This window comes from Maniola jurtina, chromosome 3, assembly GCF_905333055.1.
Source record: "Maniola jurtina chromosome 3, ilManJurt1.1, whole genome shotgun sequence".
In the NCBI taxonomy this organism is placed as follows: Eukaryota; Metazoa; Arthropoda; class Insecta; order Lepidoptera; family Nymphalidae; genus Maniola; species Maniola jurtina.
In genome coordinates, this window is record NC_060031.1 from 11,440,618 (window position 1) to 11,463,868 (window position 23,251).

Genomic DNA, 23,251 nt, shown 5'->3' on the forward strand with positions numbered 1-23,251 from the left:
GACGGGACAAAACGGCACTTTTTATTTTCTAGTTTAATTAAGACAAACAAAAGCGTAGATTGTACTTAATTGAGAATTTTGTCGTTTAGTAGAGATATTAGTGTTGCACTGCGCCTCGTGCAGGACGTCGTTATATTGATCCGGATCCGCCCAACCAGTGTTGTAATTCTAGTTCCTTTATTTCTCAAGTGGGCCGCGGCTTTGTGATATATATCCTGTTTCTTTCCTAGTTACAAAAGAAATAGGGATAAGTTTATATTCTTATAATAATTAAAGAGCAACCGTCGAGTTTCTTGCGTTGTTCTCGGGAGGAAAGGCATTCCGAACCCGTGCCGCTGGGTCTAAGAACCTGAGATTTTGCAGGTTTTCTATAATATGTAATATACTAACAACGTAGTATCGCACTGAGAAGATTTTCAAAAATTATGCTGTGTTGGGACAGCTATGATACCACAACTATCCTAAATAAATAGTTCTTTATCTGATTCTGGTCCCTTTATCTTTTCTGACACTCTACATCTATAAATGTCATAAACCAGTATCAATAGTGTGTCAAAGCTTGTTTACTTTCTTCAATATCAATTAACAACACGTAACAATATTATAATCAAACAAGCCAATGTAACGACAGACAGTGTGACTGACATTTAATAAAGTTATAAATTGTAATCAAATTGATAGACATGCAGTCATGCCAACAAAAGAACAGGCGACAGATTTAGAAAGCATGTTTGTGCAAATTACATGACAAAATGTCGCCAAAACGATATCTTTTAGGTTTGGCGGTTGCCCGGTTGTGCAACCCATTGTATTCAACCCTAAGTTCTAACTAGACCGTTCTCGTAATGAAATACTTGAAATACTTATATTATATGAATGAATAATTACCTAGTTGTATTTTTAATTTACATAAGTACCTATCTATGTTCTCTATCACAAATGATGCCCGCGAATTCGTGTGCGTAACTTTCGGTTTTCAAATATCGTTGGAATTCATTGGTTTGCCGGGTTAAAAGTAGCCTAATATTTGGTGTCACCTAGTCAAACAAAATATTCCAAAAATAGTTGTAGAATGTTGGGCTGAAATTCAGAGAGATTTCAAACACTGCGATTGAGTAAGTATAAATTAAACACTTACTTAGTTATTTCAGTCTTATGCTGAATTAGTTATACTTACGTAGTAATTACTTATATAATAATATTTAACTTTCAACAGCTAACTATTATTCTAATAAAAATAATACCCATAAATGCGAAAGTGTGTTTGTTTGTTGGTTTGTCCTTCAATCACGCCGCAACGGAGCAACGGATCGGCGTGATTACTTTTTATCCCGGAAAATCGAAGAGCCCCCACGGGATTTTTAAGTACTTAAATCCACGCGGACGAAGTCGCGCGCATCATTCAGTTATTAATTCATATGTATGACAAATTAAATTAATTAATCTTCTTAAAAGTTGAAGTAGACAGTTATTTATTAGCCAGACACTGTTTACTGAAAGCCCATAAGTAAACGACTGCTTATGTTTCATTCATTAAATGCTTAGGTTTCATTAATCAATGAGGTGGTACTGCGAATGTAATTGAATACAAATTGTACGCAATGAGGGCTATCAAAAATGGTTCAACCGACGCGACATCCGAGCGTACAAGTAAAGATTAGCATTAGGTTTCGTATTATATTTTCCAATGCCTATATTATAATTGCGAAGTGTTTATTTGTTGGTTTGTCCTTCAATCACGTCGCAACGGAGCAACGGATCGACGTGATTTTTGCTTGGATATATATAGTTGACGAACTCCAGAGACGAAAAGTGACATAGTTCCCACGGGATTTTTAAAAAGTTAAATCCACGCGGAAGAAATCGCGGACATCAGCTAGTCTATTTTAAGTAATAGCGACCCGCCCCGGTTTCGCCAGGGTGCAATTTACTAATGTATCGTATAGTATTTTCAAATACAAAAATTTTCAAAAGAAAAATAAAACCGACTTCAAAAACACTAAAAAGTAGAAAATAATTTGTGTTTAGGTAAACACATGTAATGTACCTAGGTATGAAGTCGAGCGAGCATATTAAAACAAAATTAGAAATCCAAGAGTGAAGCTCGCCCGACTTCATACCTAGGTACATTACATGTGTTTACCTAAACACAAATTATTTTCTACTTTTTAGTGTTTTTGGTTTTTGAAGTCGGTTTTATTTTTCTTTTGAAAATTTTTTATTTCACAATTTTTAGTGGCCCCACTGTACTATAATATGCTATGCCCAGTTAAAACCCTACTGTTTACTAAGCTATTACAGTGATCGCGAGCAATTTGCTCTTATCCATTGAGGAGTTCTGTTCTCCATCTCCGAAGATATTCATCAGATCTTCACCAAATTTATATGGGACCACCTGCACAGTATACCCTTATGGGACCACCTGCACAGTATACCCTTTCAAACAAAAAAAATATTTCCAAATCGGTCCAGGGGTCTTTGAGTAATCGGGGAAAGATCCCGACGAATTGAGAACCTCCTCCTTTTTTGGAAGTCGGTTAAAAATACCATCCTTCCAGCTTTTCTGTTGGATTTTCCATAATTTTTTTTCATACAAAACCTCGTCTAGTTATTAAGTATCTTCTTGAGAAAAAAAAACTGCCGAATCGGTTGCATTATGCTCGGAAAGATGATCTTGAAGCTTGAGATCTTGCATGTACATTTGTCTATATTCTATAACATGCGGTCTAGACTACAACTAAGAAAGGATTTTTAAAAACTCCACCCGAGACAGATCAGCTACTAATCAGCAAAATGAAGTACATAACGAAGTACCTACAGTCTTTTTTGTCATCAAAGATGAGTATAACTGAGACAGAGTAGTTAGCAAGTTGTTCTCACCTTGTTAACCCAAGTGATGTGCCTAATTTTTAGACACTTTAAGTATAAGAATAACAGAACGCGTTTCCATTAGCAATGGGCTGTACTTAACTACCCCAAATTGGGAAACACTGTTCTGTACAACCAGAATCCAGATAGACTTGTTAGAGTAACAACTTGTGTACAACACACTGCTTCCGGCTTTCTGCATGTCACTCATTCCTTCAATTTGTGACGTGGGTGGTGTTATCCAAACTGACAATAGCTACCTACTTTCTCGAGCATCCACATTTATGCAAATGACCAGCCTAAATTTTCAACGTACAGGCCTTCTATATAATCCCTGATAAAGCTTGTAAAGGCAAGTCTTTATAGAGATAACAGAAACAGTCTTCAACAACAAACAAGGAGTAAAATTTTAAAAAAATATATTAGTTCTGTCAAATGTAAAACAATCAGTGGCCTGGTAGAGTACTACCAACAGACAAACAGAGGTTTCAAAAGAGCTCGTAAAGTTAGTTGGTCTCCTTGAAAACAATTTTTCAAGTAGATACTTCGACTTTAAAAGTTACTTATTCCATTTATTTTACATCTGAATTTTATCTAAAGCTGTAAGAAGAATTGGGTAGTACTTATGTACATACTCGTATGTATATTTTATCCTAACCCGCGACTTAGGATCACATTATTTTCGCTAAAACCGAATGCAACGTACGCATATTAATTTTATATTGCAACAAGTTTACCTTGACGCCAAACTTTCTGCTAACCTTAAAGATTTTAGGTATGCCTGTGCTATAACTATAGGCGATCCCTCTTTGATATTTATAATGAGTTATAAAATATAGTTATGTCAAACATGATTACTTGTTGATACTCACCATGATGATTATTTGTAAACATTACGATTATATTAGCACAATGTATTCTCAACCCACAGCTAGCTAAATCTATGCATATATTGGCCTCGATAATACTAAAGGCATTATATAATTAATAATATGATTAATATTTATCTATTAAAACATGTGCAGAATTATCGAGAATTACCAACTAACTATCTGATGACCACGTTTTTTAACGGAAAAGCTCATATATTCTCTATATATATAAAAACTGTGTAGAAAGGAATATAAGGTTCATGGCCGTCATGTTGACTTTACGATTTGTTCTTCGTTTATGACTTTGTTTGTGAACAGATAAAACCATTTGCATACCTTGCTTTGCTTTTTTGTGGCGCTTTAGGTATTTGAACCATGTAAATATCATAATCCAGCGTCCATTTCATCTTTTACTACTTACATAAAATAAAGAGAAGGGGAATGTCCGCCTTTCAATAAGTATAAAGCAGCACACCTAAATAGCAGTACTATAGTAACGACAAAATATGATTGAGACTTACAAAAATTAGTCAAAGATTTCAAGACGTGAAAGCTCGCAAGCTGAAAAAAAATTATACCTTTCCTTTCAATTAATTTCTTGCTTTGTGGCTCTTAATAAAAGGATTTAAATATTCGTCATTCGATATACCAAGCTGCATGAAATCGTTAATTTGACAAGGAAAGCAATAAAAGTTAACGAGGCAGTTAGTGAATTTCTTAAGGTCGTTCGTACGACAAATTAATTGAAACGGTTCACTTGAGCGTCGTGACTGGATAGCATTGCCGTTCTTTTGTAATGGAATGCCTATTCCCAACGGTACTAGATTTGTTTAGATCGTGACATTCGATTTCAAAGTAACACCACAAACTAAAGCTAATCTCACAATCACAACGAATACGACCTTGTATTCACTTGTATGAAAACAAACATCGACATCAATATAATGCACACCTAATTTTGTATCTATTGAAATTGTGTTCTTGCTCATCTACGGCAATATGTTTCAATAAGCTATTACAGCTCAGTATCTAATTATTACAGTAATTACTTAACGACAACGTGAGGTATATTGTTCCATTCATGTTTCAGTGTTTAATTCATCCAAGACGGTGACCTATTTTGTTGTTAACGTTCTCTAAACTAAACTACTTTTTACAGGTCTACTCTACTAAATCTAGTGCTGTCCTTTTCCATAGGAATTATTAGTTGTTAGGTATACTTAGATTTGTTGTTTTTTTTAGTTAAGAGAATGTACAACAGAATTAGCCGCATTGTCACTATGTTACATTTAAAGGATAGCGATTTCTTCCTCACAGTTTCAAGATTGATCTGTGAGGTGTAATTGTACTCTTCCGGGTGAGGACGTCCTATCTAGCGACTGTCTTTTGTATCTGAATGCTATACAGGACTTTATGTTGTGGAATGCCTTAACTTAGTATCCATATATTTCTTTTTAATAAATCCGTGACATTCGTGACTACGACTCACGTGCGACTTAAAGGTGACGTCATTAAAATGCACAGCTATTGATTGGAAATCTAAAAAAAGATAATCTTTTATACTTATAATAGGTATACGAAATAATTGTTTCATAATAATTTATTCAATATGCGTGTTTCATACAGTTGCATCACGGATAGCCGGGGAAAGCCCAGTGGTTAATCACAAGGGACCGTTTCCATTTGCATTCGATATTATGACCTCGTTCTGTCATGCAATTATTTTATCTATCCAACATGAAACTCCACTGCTGACCAATACTGGTATTTTAAAATAAATTGTTGTCAAATCTTTCCACTTTGTGACTTATTTGTAAATAATTATCAAATTCACTACATTCCTTCACTACCGATCATTACCGACCTTAAAAACCAGTCTTAAAAGTAGGTCAAGTGCGAGCCGGACTCGCACACGAAGGGTTCCGTACCATCGTACGAGATATGGCACTTTTTGATTTTTTTAATTTTCGTGGCAGTCATTTTGAAATTCTTGTTATTTGTTGTTATAGCGGTAACAGAAATGCACATTCTGTGAAAATTTCAACTCTCTACCTTACGGTTCACAGACGACGAACGGACGAACGAACAGATGGACAGCGGAGTCTTAGTAATAGGGTGCCGCATGCCGTTGACACCCTTGGAGTACGAAACCCTAAAAGTGACATCTGAAAATTGAAATGTTTTGTTTGGATCTGGTGTTATACCGTCTATGCACGTAAGCCAATCTTGTCGGAATGTAGTAATTGAAAAAGTTACAAAACTCCTGATAAGTGTTATCTCTTTCCACTTATCACCAGGCATCAGTTAGAAGAAGTAAAACTAGAGAAGTTTTACAAATTACATCATATCCATTCTAAGATTTCGTTTAGGCGTTAAGTAATCTTTTTTATTTGTGAATACTTTAAATAAATATTTTTCTTAGCATGACCCAATTTTATGAATATAACTATCCTTTCAAAAAATTCGATAAGTACGTATTTTATTTTTCATTGTTTTCATCAGATGTACATAGATACAGTCACTAGTAAGTTTTGCATTACAATCAATGAAACAGGTATCTTTGCCAGTTTAGATATCATTTTGTAGCACCAAACATTATTGTGCAAGAAACTGCAAAAAAAACTTGAACTCTATAAATAATTTTTAACACCTTGTTTATTTAATTTTATATTACTTATTACTTACTAAGTATTACTGCTATTAGCTGATAACGGTTTTGCGTTTCAGTAGAATACTCGGAAAGGAGGTAAACCACAAAGAAAATTTTTGCGTCGCGAATACCAATTTCAAGGTTGGTATTGTTTTTCTTAATTCATTCATAGTGATATCATTTCAAGTACTTACCTAGTACCTACCGTAGTTATTATACTAGATATTATTCATAAAACATAATAATTATTTTGCCAAATCGCAAATTTTCTTCTTGTGTCATGTTATATTAAATGTTTTGGGTAATTACTTTATTTAACTGTAATTATTACGAATTGGGCCATTTAACTGTAATTATTACGAACGTAACTCAAAATAATGGTATGAAATATATTTTGTTGTTTGATGGGATTCATGGGAGACATTTCATTTATAAATGTTGGTTCTCACATTTTCCACATAGCTAACGTGGGAAAATTATATTAGTCAGTATGACTTGCAAATCGTATCTTAAATATTTTGTGACTTCCAAAATAACTTAGAAAAGAAGTGGTTTTCAAATTAGAAGTTTTAAAATGAAATTACAAGGTGACAAATTCACAGAACATAAAATAGTTATTATAGGTAGGTAATGCAACGAAAATAATATGTCTCTTTTTACGGCTGCATGATTCATTTAGCTAAAGCTTTTTGTGGTTACAGCGTTCGCAGTAAAGAATTTTCGCTGGCGGTGCAGCGCCAAACGTGGTATTTCAGTTATAAACACGAGGTCCCTACGTGCCTCCACACCCAGGCAGTATCGTTCCAGTCATACCCCAGTGCCCCGCAGTCAAAACAAAAGCCAACGTTGAATTTTGATCACACGGTCACATGATACCCTTAACTTTAGCGCTTACCATTTCAAACGACCAAATGACGCGATTGTTTTCGAACAATCGTGCGATGTCGTAACACGCGATGAAATAATAAAATGGTCATAATTCGCACATTTATAACCGAATGACTTACATTAAAGGTTGGAGAAATTTTGCGAAATTCCATTGTTCATTTAAGGAGAGAAAATTTAACGATTTAAACAAAATAAACCTACAACTAGGTACTTTCGTATTTTTTATCATTACATTGTAGGCTTCTGTTTGTCAGTTATTTTTATGAATTTTCGAATGGCCTAAACAGTTATTATGGAAATATATAAAAATGGAAGTTATGTGCAAAAACAGACATTCTTTCGGTGCATTGACACTTTAAAAACTGGTCTTCTATATTTGCAGCGGCAACGGCTAACCGTGTCGCCAAAACAGTATTAGTAGTTAGTTATCTTATAATCCAGATCTCAGCTATCTTTTTTATTTATAATATTTTAGTAATAAGTATGTGCGTCAAGCTTGTAATCACGGACCTAGTTAAGTTTGTGCAAAAATATACCTGTCATTCTATGCTACGTACTAACCTACTATAACCCTGTGTTATTTTAACCTACATTTAATATGCTTTTCAATTTTATTTGCCCAATGCAATGTCATCTAATTTCTACTATAAAGTATTACATGTACTCTTATAAAGCAAAACACCAAATAGAACCATTTATTACCTAAATAAAGATTACGATATAAGATATAGTAAACGGAAAGCCGTCATTTCCGTTTTCTTTGATTTACATAAGTCATAAGGAAGGTGATAAAATAAACTTTTGAGAGATAAACACGGCATAACGGATATCATGGAATAAATGAACAAATTTACTGTACACTAGCAGACAGACAGACACACTTTCGCATTCTTCTTGGGGCCTGTTTCACAACTGCCAGATTAACTTTATCTAACAAATATATTTGTAATTTTGACAGATTCCCAATACAAAAACTGTCATAACATCAAAATTCGTTAGATGAAGTTAATCTGGAAGTTGTGAATAGGCACTTATTCTTCTTATGTTTATTCTATAAAACTGAAAACATAAATAGAAAAGTGACACAACAGGGAATAAATTAACATAGAATGGAGCCAATAATGGACGGTTACATAAATAAAAGTAGGATCTCTTGTATATCACTACTTAGCATAACAGTTACGGGGATGTCATTACTAAAATATTTTTATGTATAATACGCATTGCGCTACTTGACCGCAATAAGTTTTATGAAATCGGCATTTCCTCCGAGACATAAATTAACCCTCACTCGAAGAGTTTAAAGCTTCAAACTGGTACACGTACGTGCCTTCCGCTGCAAACTCAAGGATTGTTTGAATTCCGATCCGTCGGTCACTGCTCCGGATTATGTCAATAATTATTCTAGAGATAATCTAATATTAGTTCTCTACTGCAATATATTTTTTGACCGCCTTCCAAAACAGGAGGTTCTCAATTCGGGCGTTTTTGCGTGCGGTTTTTATATACTTAGTAGGTATGCACACCGATTTTGGCGCCCGAAAGTTCTTAGAGGTATCTGAATTCGGGCCTGATTTGCATTATTTTTTAATAAATCTTTAGATTCCGTCAGTGATTTTATAGAGATGTCAAATTGCGATGTATAATGAATATACACCCTGCACATTCATACATATCGATAACAACATAATAAGAAACAAAATATTTTTTTCTAAAAAACTTATTAAAGACATCCTGAGTAAAAATGTAAAGCTTGTGAGCTTGTAAATGTAAATGAGCTTTAAAATAATGAGTCAGGATAAGTAAACAATATACCTAACTACGATGAATAAATTAGAGTGCTATTTACGAAACAACTAAAGAGAAAAGTGTCCTAACGTGTCGTAACGCAGGAGATGTTTCGTAATGTCCAAGAGAGTACTCGGAAAGTGTCTTTTAAGTCTCGACATATAAATCAGCTGATGACTCAGCTCCTTCAAGCATTTTCTTGAGAAACAATGTGAGAAAATCCGATTGCCAAAGCGATGTTGAAACTTTTAATCGACACTTTTTTGACTAAACGTTAGCTTAGAAATAAATAATTATGTTACATACACGAGAAAGCAAAGTCCTAATTCCAAACGGATAGCTGCAAATAAATAAATAATAAATTAGACTAGTTGGTGGCAATTGTAACATCGGACTTGATTCAAAATCCGTACTTTCAAATAAAATAATAACAAGTATAAATTGCATTATGTTCTTAGTAAGTTTATTCACTAGAATAGTCTGATGTATAAAACAAGGTTAACCGTTTTTTCTCAAATCAAACAAGTTGCAGTCTATTATCTCTGGCGTCTCTGCTAATAATGATCAGTTAATTATTTTTATAAAAAGGATACTGTAAATATTTTACTAGAGATATGGCTCAGTAAATTAAAAAATCTCGATTGTTATGACCACTCAATCTTACATGTAACAATATCAATAAAAATTTCGAAAGTAAAACTTCGTAACAAAAAGAACAGTATAAAAACAATACATCATTAATTTCCTAACCTCTCATCGAGCAACGTAGGCGCTCAAGTGAATGCAATTTTGATCTTATTGAAGTTTATTGCATAATAACAGCATAATAATGATTGTTCGCCATCTATCTCTCTTTTATGAACCTAATTAACTTTGTTAGACCAATAATAAAATTGTTAAGGCTAGTGAAAGCTTAAACAAGTGTAAATTAAAAATTTATAACACCCCCGACGATCCAAAGTATTTGAGTTTTCCAAAACATCATTTTCAAATAAATAATTATGTATTTAGGCAACGTCCATCTTGACAGCTTGACATTTGTCTATTGACATAATATTAAGAACCTAATGGTTATCTAACCTTCTTTTCTATAAGAAAACTAGAAAAGAGCTGATAACTCTTAAACGGCTGAACCAATTTTTTTAGATTATAGCTAAGAACACTCTCGATCAAGCCACCTTTCAAACAAAAAAAACTAAATTAAAATCGGTTCATTCGTTTAGGCGCTACGATGCCACAGACAGATACACAGATACACAGATACACAGACACACAGATACACAGATACACACGTCAAACTTATAACACCCCTCTTTTTGGGTCGGGGGTTAAAAATACTGATGAAAATGATTAATTTATCACCTTGATCAACAATAAGAATGGCACTAACATAAATGATGAGATCTAACGTTACGTTCAAAAATTTTCTAACCAACTACGTAGCTTTCTAACCTATTAGCCACGGTGTAAAGTTCAATAATTTCAAAATACTCCAGAACAAATTTTTATAATGCTTTATCACGCTATCATACTCGCACATTAAGCATAATGTATGTGTATTCGTGTTCTTCTTTTTGATGTTTAAAATGCGAAAGAATTTATAAAAATATTTTATGGTCATATTATTTTGTGACGGAGGTGGTGGTATAAAGAAATATTGGCAAACATGCAATCAAGAAATCTGATTAAAAAAAAAACCTATTTGTTATGCTGTGCATTTCCTTCAAAAAATTTCGGTTGTAGTCAAACCGAAAATTATAGTTTTATTCGTAGCCTGAATTACGTATATAAATAATAATATGCCATTGCTTTAAGTTTGCCTGGGATATAACTAATACCACATGCTTCAATAACTTGACACGAAACTTCTTAGATATAGATTGCTTTAGTTAGTATTAGATATTTGTATCCTTCCATCATTGCCCTTTGACCTACTTTATATACAAATGCCGTGTAAAATTTACAATAGTCAGTGAAAGGAATGTATTGTTCACTATATTATGGATCTGCGGAATGTTATCTGTGACCTATAATAATAATTCCTTATCACTAATATTTATGTTTAACGTTTTATCATTCATATAGAGTCGATTGAATTGTGTCTGTTTATTGATTTTTGATTACATTCTACTTGTAATACCCGTAAATAGATTTCTTAGAATGGTACGATTTCAAAGAAATTACGTAAGTACCTAATATTTAAACAAACTTAAAAAAAATATTTTTCGAATATATTATCATATACTTAATTAGTTACTTAAAAAACATAGATTTGAATAAAATTATAGATATTCTAAAAATATTTGAGTAAAGTATTAGTGAAAAATATTTTTGGAGTAATCCATATTAGCAGTAGTGTTAACTCAATCTCTACTTTTTTATTTGTGGTAGAAATATTGAATCAAATTTTGTATATTATATGGGTACGTTTCCTTTTTTAAATTCGGGGGAAAAGGTTAGCTCTGTTCCTATATTTCTCTGTTCCTGTAAATTCGGGGACTATATTTGCTGAAAATGTATAGTACACCCGTATCAGGGACGCAAAGCGGACGCGCGCACGTTGAACGGCTGACTGCCAGTGTACACTCGACAAGCGGGGGAAACACGCGTATCGACGACACTTACGCTTGACAGACTCCTGGGACCTTTACACAAACAAACCCTTATAATAACACCAGTCAAGAGTCAAGACAGACATTTTATGAAGGAGGACCTAAAAGCTTAACTTGCGGAATACAAATTCAAATATATAATACAAATAAATCTATTGGACCAAGATGCCGGTCGAAACGAAAATTAGCTTCTCCGGTAAGTTAATTTAGTGTTTCATTTTTACCTTATGTATTATATGCTTATGTATTATATGTTTTAAATGCTCTACGTTTACTCTAAAGTAGTGATATACATAATTAACTTTTAAATCCTCATGGTAATATTTCAAAAAAAGTCGTGATCTACGCAATCTGTGTGAGTAATCTCTTATCATTTCTAATCTTATTGGATTTTAATGCAGTTTTCATAATCATTTACAATAAAAATATAATTATAATCTCTGATACACTCACATTAAGTATTTGATCTAAAGAAAATTTAACTCCGCCCGTGGAAACCGGGGAGAGTCAGTTAAAATCTATAATTTCGATGAATTCGATTTGATCAAGACATGTTGGCTTTGTTGAAATAAACAAATGTATGTAATTTCATTTTATTAAAAAAATATTAAGTAAGTAGCTTAAGTACACGCTTTACCTCACAAGTCACAATAACATAGACTTATTTTAGTCTTGTGTTCGTTGCGTGTTAGCAAAATTAACAGTTCCAGTGTTAATTATTGTGAAATAGGAGCATAGTCAAGTAGTTTAGTATTATCATGTTAAAATGAAGGTGCTACAAGTGATTCATATAACGAGCATGTCTTTTATTGTATTAAATTCATACTGAATAAATAATTACTTGAGTAAATAGTAATTGAGGATACAGCTGTTATGATAGATGCAACATAAATTGAATTTTTATAGTAATTTTACCTATCATGTGGTTAATTTATAATTGTATAACATGGTTATTAATAAAAAATAGTCTCAATTCTTAAAATTTGCTTGTTTCAGACAAGCTTAATTGAAATTATTAAAATTGAAATTAAATTTAAAGTTTAATTGAATAAAAATATTTTGAAACAGCACACACTTACGCTGTAAGGGCAGCAGATTTAAAGAAACGAAACCTATTATTAGATTTATTTTAAAGTCAGTCTAAGTACTTATTGTCTTGCAATGAATCTTTGGCATTCACGACTAACATATTTACTAAATTTTTACCGACATCAGGACAAAAAGTTAAATAAAGGTATCAAAATACAAGAGCCTGGTTATTTTTTAAGCAATATTCCATAAGTGTTTTGAAATATTATGTTTTAAATTTTTGATTTCGTCAACTGCAAGTCGAATTACACCAGATAATAAATGGTAGATATTGAAATTGTACATTGAATTTTTTTTTTTCTTTTAAAATAACATTAATGGTGTATGTAATTTTTTTTTGTGGATCATATTAAATAAGTAAATACATAACACATAAATATAAAAGTAATAAGTAGGTATCATTTCAAAAGTTGTACGCTGACAAATTGGCTGGTGCTCATACTCTAGAACGAATTAACGACAATGTAGGAATCCCTTTTTTGTCACAGCTACAAAAAATTTAATCTCATTACATTTGGCTTACGGGTATACCGGTATACCATTACAACATTCGTATAAAAAGTCTGATTCGACAGCGTTCACGAAACGTTTTCAATTATAAAGCAATTTGACTCTTACTGCTTCGTCGTCCTTATACGTATAAACTTTATGATGAGTACCTATTCGGCAGGTATACGTTTACAACATTGAAAAAATATTTCATTATCTTTCTACCAGAACATTCTGTGACTGCTTCATGCATATTTTTTGTTTAAGCTTAAAGGCAAAACTCCATATCAACCTTTTCAACCCATAATCTGTTTTTTAAAGCCATTCAAAACGTTTTCATAAACGTAAATGCAAAGCCCGCATCGGAAAATCAATATAATGCTAATTTATAAATAATTCCTTGCTTTAGCTATGTTAATCAACGCGAGCGGCGTATAACATGCATATAATTATAGGCTGAAATGGTTCAGCTTGATTTAGGTGTGGCCGCGAGCTTCCACTGGGGTTCTCTCTCCTTGAACTTCGCCTTGGACCCCTTTTTCATTAAAACCTCTAGACGCCCTCTTGCTACTTGCTACTAACCTGTATATATTATTCGAGGGCGTCTATAAATAAAATATTTTATTTCGCTGTAGACAATTTGAGAAGAGGGTCTCTGTCCCTTATCTCTTAGGTTTAAAATTAAACGTTACTCTTTGCGACAAAGTGGACCCAATATTTTTTACTTTTTCTCGCAGCGTCTTTGTAATCTGTTAATAAAAGTCGATCTAAACACAATTTACTTATTCGGCGTACTAGTCTTACTTTACGGATAAATAGGAGTCCAACACAATGATTTTCTAGGAAGAAGAAAGATTTCTTTGTATGTTTAGTATTTACTAGTCAAATGTACTAAGCTCATGTAATTATGACATGGTTTGAGCTTTTTTGTTTTCCCATCGACCATCATTGTGAGACGATCGCCGTGACCGCTACGCTGGTATATTCATATTATAATACTTAATCGGCTTAGTTGTTTTTACTATTGCCGACATTAGTGATAGGTATTCGACTCACTTAACCTTGTTTGGATGATTGTCATGCAGCAGACCGTAAGTGTAACTGCATCTCAACCTTGTCGGACATAAAGAGAGGATAAACAATAAGGTGTGGCAAATTAGCGACTAGCAATTCACTTGTTCGCCAAAGCCAATGTTACTGTCAATCAATATTCTAGAATGTAGAGCATAGAGATATTATAAGTAGAGCTTATTATCGTTTTTCCTACCATATCAAATTAACGGATATTAATATATCATAAATATCTGGTTATAATGTATTATTTAATAGTATTAGTCAACATGTGTGTAATATAGTTAGAAAAGAGTTGTTATCTTCTACCGCATGAACAGAGCTTCTTACTTGTCTCTTTAAACAACGCCGAACCAAAATGTTTGTGCCATTTAATGGCACAAACATTTGACCAAAACATTAACAAACCGATCTTGACGTAATCAACAATGACCATAGAAATAGGTAGGATGTATTTGCTAACAATTACAATTTTGTTTTGCAAAAACATTGGCTCACGAAGCACAGCGAATTTAAGCGATAAAAATGTTTTATCATCAATATTGTGTTATGCCTATGACTTATGCACGATATCTATTATTTCAGTTAGTTTATCTGTGTCGCATGATAGCTTCGGAGCCAATTAGACAACACGCTATCGTATCCATTTTTAGTTTAGTTGGAAAAAGTTACCAAGCCATATTTTGTATAATTTTTTTCAGCTAGACGATTTAACGGTAGTTCTATACAGCGATAAGCTTCGTGGGTTAATACAATGAAAAGTTGGTTGAAATAAACTACATACCTACTGTGATAAAAATCAAACGACTCTTTTGAGGCCAAGTTTACAAAGGGGTAGGCTGTCCTTGACAATAATAGTCGAATTATTTTCAAGGACTTCTTGTATTCTAAATTGTTTTGGATTCTGTATCCCAGGGATCCGTCAATTGAAAAATTCTTGGGATTCATCTCTAAAACTAATTGAAACTAATTACAGCCATAGAGTTTTTGGACAAGCAAACATATTCATCATAATAATAGATTATAGGAATGTGAGCTTAGAAGATAGGTTACTCGGAAAAAGTAGAATTTGCTTGTTAGTTAGTTTTAATTAAAACAATTCACTATCAATAACGAATGTGATTGTGGGCAGCCATAACCAAGCCCTTTGTGTGGGAGTCCTCCCACTTGACTGGAGATCATTTCGTCAGCACATAAAAATTAATTAGTATATTTTTACGATTTAGCTTTATGCCCAAAATAACCTTCGTGGCTTCATAAAATGTTTAGGAAAATAAAAAACTGTCATCGTGATTTTCCGCTCTGAGGCTAGAATCCAAACATATGACTTCCTGTCTCTTAAACCTTTAGTACTGTATCCTTAAGACCTCAACGGAGATGCGCGGTTTGCGTCGAAATTGCTCGATTAAGCGAGCTAGAATCCGAAAAGATGACTTCCTGTGTCTTAAATCATTAGTCTGTATCCTTAAGACTTTAACGGAGATGCGAGTTTTGCGTCGAAATTGCCCGATTACGCGAGCATGGCATTGTTGTCGGTCAACCGTGGCGAAACTGCGGAGCAGGTGTAACCTGCGCGAACTACGTGACTTACTTGCTTGATGTAAACATTTATCATTAGTGCCATCAATCGTCTCATTATGTATGTGATACATAATAACGCGGTGGATCTTAGGGTTATAAGACCTCACCTCGAGCGGTGCTAGTTGGCGCTACAAGCTCATAAAATTATAGAGGATACTAAGGCACGTTTACAGATATAGTAATAGAATAATTTAGAAGATCATAAAAATCTAAAGTATATAAATAAACTGTTTACATTATATTGTTTTCATAATAATATAATTTGCAAAGAAGTAAGAACTGCCTTGGATTATGGTGTCAATTTCATTCAATCTAGCGATATCGATTCTCTTCAAGCGTATCGGACCAAACCAAATATGTCTCAGTGATCAAGCGCCAATCAACGTATCATTTTACATGTGAATTTAGTTACCAAACAAAAATATTTTCATATAATCCAACTAAGATATATGAGTATTTACCCAGGACCTGGAATTCTTGAATATGTAATCTTTAAATCAATCTATAATATTATAATATATTGTATCTATAATATTACTGGAGATAATATTATATTATTGTTAGATTAACGACAGCGTGAAACTGCTAAAGGTGTAGGTGTAGGCGATTCCAATTCAAGAGAAAAAAAATTATTCTAATTCGATTGCCAAATATAACACGGAAATTCACTTATATTATGTAATATGTAGATTATATTAGAAAGGGCACCAAATATTTTTAGTTTTAGAAAGCTACCTAATCTGTTTTACGACGATATAGAGGTGACAAAGCCAAGGATAAACACTCTCAGATTAACGATGGCAAAGAATTGGCTTTGCTAGTTTTCAGAGACTTCCAGGAGAAAGCGACCTTAATAGTTTAGTTCTATGGATTACAATAAGTACCTACACGCCCGCCATGCCATTACTTTTTCTCTCTGAAATTTTGTTCGTTTGTCCGAGCAAAGCAAACCATGCAAGATGGATAGTGAGATTAGCTTTCTTGTCCCGTCACTCGTTGGATAGACTATAGAAACCACGATGACAAAACATTTGATTGAGTGTGACTAATATTACAAGATAACAATCAATACTTTATGGATTTAATCTTAGTCATTGTATTATCGCTTATCACTTGTGAATATTCACTAATTGCAAGATACCATTTTATAAACGTTTTAAAATTTCTTTGTTATATTTAATCAACAACATCATAGCATAGCCCTATAGGCATATAACGAACACCTGTCTGTACGCTGGAATTGATCGAACTTGGTTCTGTCAATTTAAATTATTTACCTATTGAAGGCCATCGTGCAAGCAACATAATATAATCTTTTATACCTGTTTTCTTCGGAAAAAAATCCTGTGTGCTTCTCCACTTCAACCACATATCGGATTTATTGGTGCTTTCTAGAAATCTAAATCGCTTCAATTGGTGCTAACTGTGACGATCTTGCCTGAAAGGGTTTCATATTAGAAACGCAACTGCCTAATACAATGCTTCCTACCATAGCAGAGACAATACGTTCAATACAAAGAAAAATCACTAGATTTTAAAAATACAAACTTTCTTCAGTCTGCAAGAGATCGCGCAATAAATATAACTTATAGTGCAGTTAATGCCATAATGGTTCTTACTCATGTCCGTCCCATTACTCAACATTGCTATTGATTATATATACCACGTGCATAATTTTAGCATTTTTTGTACTCGGCGCCATGTGGAGTCGTTAAGAAACTTGTTTCTCTTGATTGGAAGTTGTCGTCTTAAATGGTAAAACAGCGGGCAGATTTTCCCATCCTATTCTCGTCATTTATGTGCATTACATGCAGCAATTACGTTTTTATTTGTCATTATCTAAAAAGGCACATTTATTTATTGAACGCTTAATTATACTTGATAATTATGATTTATTATGTGTAAGCGAAATTCGTTACTAAACTTTCTGTTTTAGATTTTTATCGCTTCTATTTAGAAGTACATGATAGCAATAATGATTCGTATCATAACATCAACAATTGCTTAACAATTTTTTTCTTGAATCATTACATGAATATCGCATTATGATGACAAGTAGTTTAGTATTTATGCCCGAAATAAGCTGGATTTCATGTTATGCAACGTCGTTGAAAAATGAATTCACCGCGGAGTTACATATACAATGCTTGACATTTAAATATCTCGGGAGTGGATTTTGTATTCACACACAATCCTTTGGGATGTTATTGTTACGTACTAGAAGTTTCTATATTAAGTTTTAAATCCATTATGCTATGCATCACAACTATTTCAATAATGATAGCTAGATTCTAGTAACTCCTGTAAGCTTATTTGTATATTATCTACATCCCTGCTATCATAATCTAAATCACGTTCTTTATTTTATTTGCCGTTTATTCACGTTTAACTTTAAACAGTTTTCAAGTAAACTAAGTGGCGATTAAATTTTGAGCTTGAAGTGAGCCTCTTTTGTTTATTTTCTGGAATAACGCCAAATATGTCGCTTAACGTCCTTTTGAGAGTGTATCCAACACTTGGTACAGTTTTATGCTATTTATATAACGGACTGCGTCGTCGCCGTTGTGTCTAGACTGGCATTATTGAATATTCCCTGTGACCCGCCCATCCACTGCATTTAGTTTCCGCGTTTATCGTGAGCCATACGTACTACAACTATGTAATTAGCTCACACTTCACCTTATCCATTACGTATTAATCTACTTTAATCTGCATGTCATTAAACTCTAATGCCTGTGTATCTGGGTTTATTTCTTTATTAGCACTTATTGCGTTATTATTAGTTTTATAGTCTACTGTAGATTTAAAATATATAAAACTTAAGGTGTGGTCATTGAACTTAGCTTAATCAAATTCATCATAAAATACATAATTCTGTGCAAACTATGACAAAAATATTGAACATCATTTAATCTAAAATAAATAAAATGTTACTCCAAAATAAACAATGCCAGTTTTTTAGGAAATTCTATATTTGTTTAGAACACTTAAGACAAAGTTAACATTTCAAAGAGCGGTAATAAATCACACATTGAAAGATGTATGTCAGGGTATTGCATAGTAGCTACTGGTCGCGGTGACTTTGTCTATGACTAATTTGATTGGTATACCTATAGTTCGCGACAGGTCGAGATGGCGATCGGGGTGAGGACGCCCCGCACACCCACACAGCCCCCGCGCTAACCCGGTGAGGAATAGCGTTGATGACTGGTGAGTGTGCAGGGTGACCCCCCGCCTCGTACCCCAATTGCCATCTCGACTTGTTATGTACTATAGGTACCATTTACACCTTTTTAGTTCACATACGACTTACAAGTACAATAACAAGACCTACTTATTTTAGAAGTACTCTACTTAACTACCAAAACCTTTTTTCTGTGAGGAAAATTCATCGTGGATACCACCGGCCACGGGGGAGCATATGGTTATGTCGGACTAACGTTGCTCTACCCCAGAACAACCAAGCCTGGTCCAATTCAAATAGACAGTTATTCATAGGTTTCTGATTTGAAACTAAAACTTAAAATCTCAACTATACCAGAGGTCATCAAAACCTTGCCCTTTTAGAAAGTCAGGACTTAGAAAATCGATACTATCTGATTTTCTGAACTGTTTACAACTACTTTATCGGATAAGCAATGTTCAATCGAGTTATCGAGATTGCCTATCAAATAACAGTTAGATTTGATTTATTACCTACTCTCTTTCAAGTTTCAGCCTTGCGATCCGATCTATCTAGGTCTAGACTCTGGGGGCTCAAACAGGAAATGGGCTTATTATGAGATGCTCACTATTGCGTCTGCGTGATAGTAGTTTTTGCTCTGACTGGGTTTGCACTGTTCACTGTTCATGTTCAGTAACAGGTGCAATACATATTCCAACTGAAACGTAAAATTTTCTGTTTGAAATTTTAATTTAAATATTGGTTAAGGTTGTCTGGAAGAGATCGCTATTTAGCGATAAGATCGCGTTTTATACCTACATTTTAAGTTTTCTTTTTTGTAACCTGTCATTTGTGTTTTGTGGTGCAATAAAGTATAAACTAAACATACATACATACATATTGGTCTCTCTGCACCAACTATTGCTATTTATTATTTGTTGTTACAAGCAATACAATCGATCCTTAAGTCGACTTGGTTGTAGTTGTACATAAAGTATGCATGTTAAAAACCGATTCGATGATAATAAATCCAGAAGAAGTGGTTAACTTCTTCGTTAAATTGAAAGTTCTTATTGAAGTCTTAAAGTTATGTTTTTAGTATCCTTTCCAACAATAACGAAGTTTGCTAGCATTCCGTAATTAATATGATAAATAACGATTGTACTTACTTAAACTCTAGACATTATGCTTAAAGGAAAAAAATTACGCTTAGGTACTTCGTGCTTTTAATTCGTGTAATCAATTATAGTATACCTATACTGTGGAAATTCGTTTATAACATGCTTGGCGTAGTTATTCATGGCATATAATGTATGCAACATTATTTCTAAATGTTATTATGTACTTGTACAACTCTCAATAGTAATATAGAAACCCTTCTATCAAAATTCTTCAGATTACCTATGTAGTAAGTCACGTACCTACATCAAAACGTTAGTTGCTTGATTTTCCTAGCAATTGTATTTTTAACCTAACCGCAGGCTGTTCTTTGCGGAGGTGTTAATAAAAAATATACACAGTACACACGTTCACCTTTATTATAAGAAACTGCTTCTAGAAGTAATATTCCGCCTTCGCATAGCATTATCTACTCGTATATCAACGATCAAAATATCTTTGACACGATTAGAAATTCCCTTTTTTAGCTACAGTTTCGTCATCTCAGTTCAACGTCCTATTTATTTTATCCAAAGTATTATTTATTCCATCACCTACACCATCCTCATAACCCGAGGACGTAATACGACAGAAACGGTAAAGGTGGCCCGAAATCCTCAAATTTGAATGTCTTAACAAATGAGATAGAATGTACATAATAGAAACCTCAGATGAATGCAAAACAAAAAAGGTATATCTATCTATCTATCAAATCTAGTTGCTCAATCTTGTTTATTTAAATATATCGTGGACTGCAAACCATAATGTAATGTAATTAAAATCTAAAGATATTAATTAGCTCTTCATCTTTTCACGTTTCATGACACACATCTTAAGATTCTCTTATTATCGTGAATAGTAGAGAATTGCTGCCTGTGGCCATGTAAGTAAGTAGTCTTTTATTACGAATCTAAAAAAATGTAATAGTTAGGTACTGTCGTCAGTGCCACAAAACTAAAGACGCTATTCATGAAACATAAATAGAAAATGATAGGATATTATCTTACGTTTAGCGAGTATATGCCGTGATATTGTTGTAGTTTATATTGTAAAAGGTCACGTACGTGACATTTAAATTTTTACACGTAGAAAATGACATGAAATCGGAAACATTCAAATCTCAAAATGTCAGGTACTTAAAATGTCCAAGAACCTAACTGTTAAATAAGCTAACTATTGCAACTAATGTTTTTGATTCTTTTTTGTTAATTTTTAGGAAATCAACAAAGAATAGACTGACTTGTTTAGCATAATTCAATGAAAATGAGCATACAAATCTCGATGAACCGGTTAAACGTCTGTCGATGTGATTTAAATTTCAATACGATAGAAGTCGGTATTTTATATTATTTAAACAACATTCTTAGAATTACAATAATAACTACAAAATGTCATGTAACGTACATGAACGGAGGCGTCTGTGTTCAGGTGTTGGTGTAAATTACTTTATTGACTAAACACTTACGTCATTGTCGCTTCGAGTCGTAGTTATCTACAAGTTCAAGGTGGCAGGCTGTTGGGGATTCTCCACATTTTTGTTATTCGGCAATTTTGATTTCAAATATTTTCACATCATTGATATGACTTTATTATTGCAAATCTAAAATCAACCATGGTATCTATGTAGATACCATGGTTGATTTACATACACAGCTACATATACATTTACACATACATAGTACAGCTCATTGTGCAATTTTGTACGTCTAGTATCCTATAAGTCACGAGTTGTGTAGCAGTGTTATGTCATCATGTCTTTATATGATCTATATGTACACATTCGTTCACACATACCCGCGTCTTTCCTATTTAAGCAATATATATCCCGTCGAGTATGAAGTAAGGGCTGAGTCACTGTGTCTATCTGCATAAGTAAACAAAAGAGACTTCGTGAACCGAGGTGATACCATGTAAACCTTAATAAAATAGTTAAACCATGACGCAAGGTAAATTTTAAGGTGTTGCTTAATATGACCTCAATATTTATCAGTCTTACTCAAATTGTCCAACGATCCTGAATTTCAGAAGACGGTACGGAAGGCCAATGAGCATAAGGTACAACACCGCAACAATCAGTATTTTTAACCCCCGACCCAAAAAGAGGGGTGTTATAAGTTTGACGTGTGTATCTGTGTATCTGTGTGTCTGTGTATCTGTGTATCTGTCTGTGGCATCGTAGCACCTGAACGAATGAACCGATTTTAATTTAGTTTTTTTTGTTTGAAAGGTGGCTTGATCGAGAGTGTTCTTAGCTATAATCTAAAAAAATTGGTTCAGCCGTTTAAGAGTTATCAGCTCTTTTCTAGTTTTCTTGTAGAAAAGAAGGTTAGATAACCGTTAGGTTCATAATATTATGTAATAGACAAACGTCAAGCTGTCAAGATGGACGTTGCCTAAATACATAATTATTTATTTCAAAATGATGTTTTGGAAAACTCAAATACTTTGGATCGTCGGGGGTGTTATAAATTTTTAATTTACACTTGTATAGTTTGACATTTGCTAATGCTGTTTGCCAATTGCTATGCTAAACAATGCTACATTTTATATGCCTGATCCAAATCAATTTTCGTATAATGTTTATATGCAGTAAGTCAAGGTTTAGCTCTAGTCTGACTGGAAGTTGGATGCATTTATCATTGCCTAAGATAACAATCTGAACTATAATTCGCAGGCGTGAGAATGAAACAAAGACAACTTGACGCTTATCTGCAAGTTCGTGACTGTAATAGTTCTAAGACTTTGTTATGTTCCATATATTGCTGTAGTTCAAGGAACACATTGATTAAATTCATCGAATGCTTACTATATGCATGATACATATGTAAAAGTAGAGTAACTGTAATCAGCTACCTTACATGTTAAGAGCAGATTTGTATCTCTTTCTCTCTCAACTCAACCTATCACCAGCCCACTACTGATAAAACAGGTCTCCTCTCCGAATGAGACGGTTTAGACTTTAGGCCATAGTCCACTTGCAGATTAGCTTTGGTGGATTTGGATTCCAATTTCTAACTGGAGT

General features: G+C 33.5%; 1 protein-coding gene across 12 annotated transcripts in view; it reads left to right on the plus strand.

Annotated features, from left to right (window-relative positions):
• The window catches only part of LOC123881198 (CAP-Gly domain-containing linker protein 1-like), a 60,126-nt gene that overhangs the window by 10,668 nt on the left and 26,207 nt on the right, over positions 1–23,251 (plus strand). For 3 of the 12 annotated variants that reach the window (XM_045929862.1, XM_045929864.1, XM_045929866.1), the window contains exon 1: positions 11,579–11,874. The exons of the other annotated variants lie outside the window; for them this stretch is intronic. In XM_045929862.1, the coding sequence (XP_045785818.1) occupies positions 11,844–11,874 (31 nt within the window). In that variant the 5' untranslated portion in view covers positions 11,579–11,843. Of the gene's footprint in view, positions 1–11,578; positions 11,875–23,251 lie in introns of those variants that run through there. 12 annotated transcript variants of the gene reach the window in all.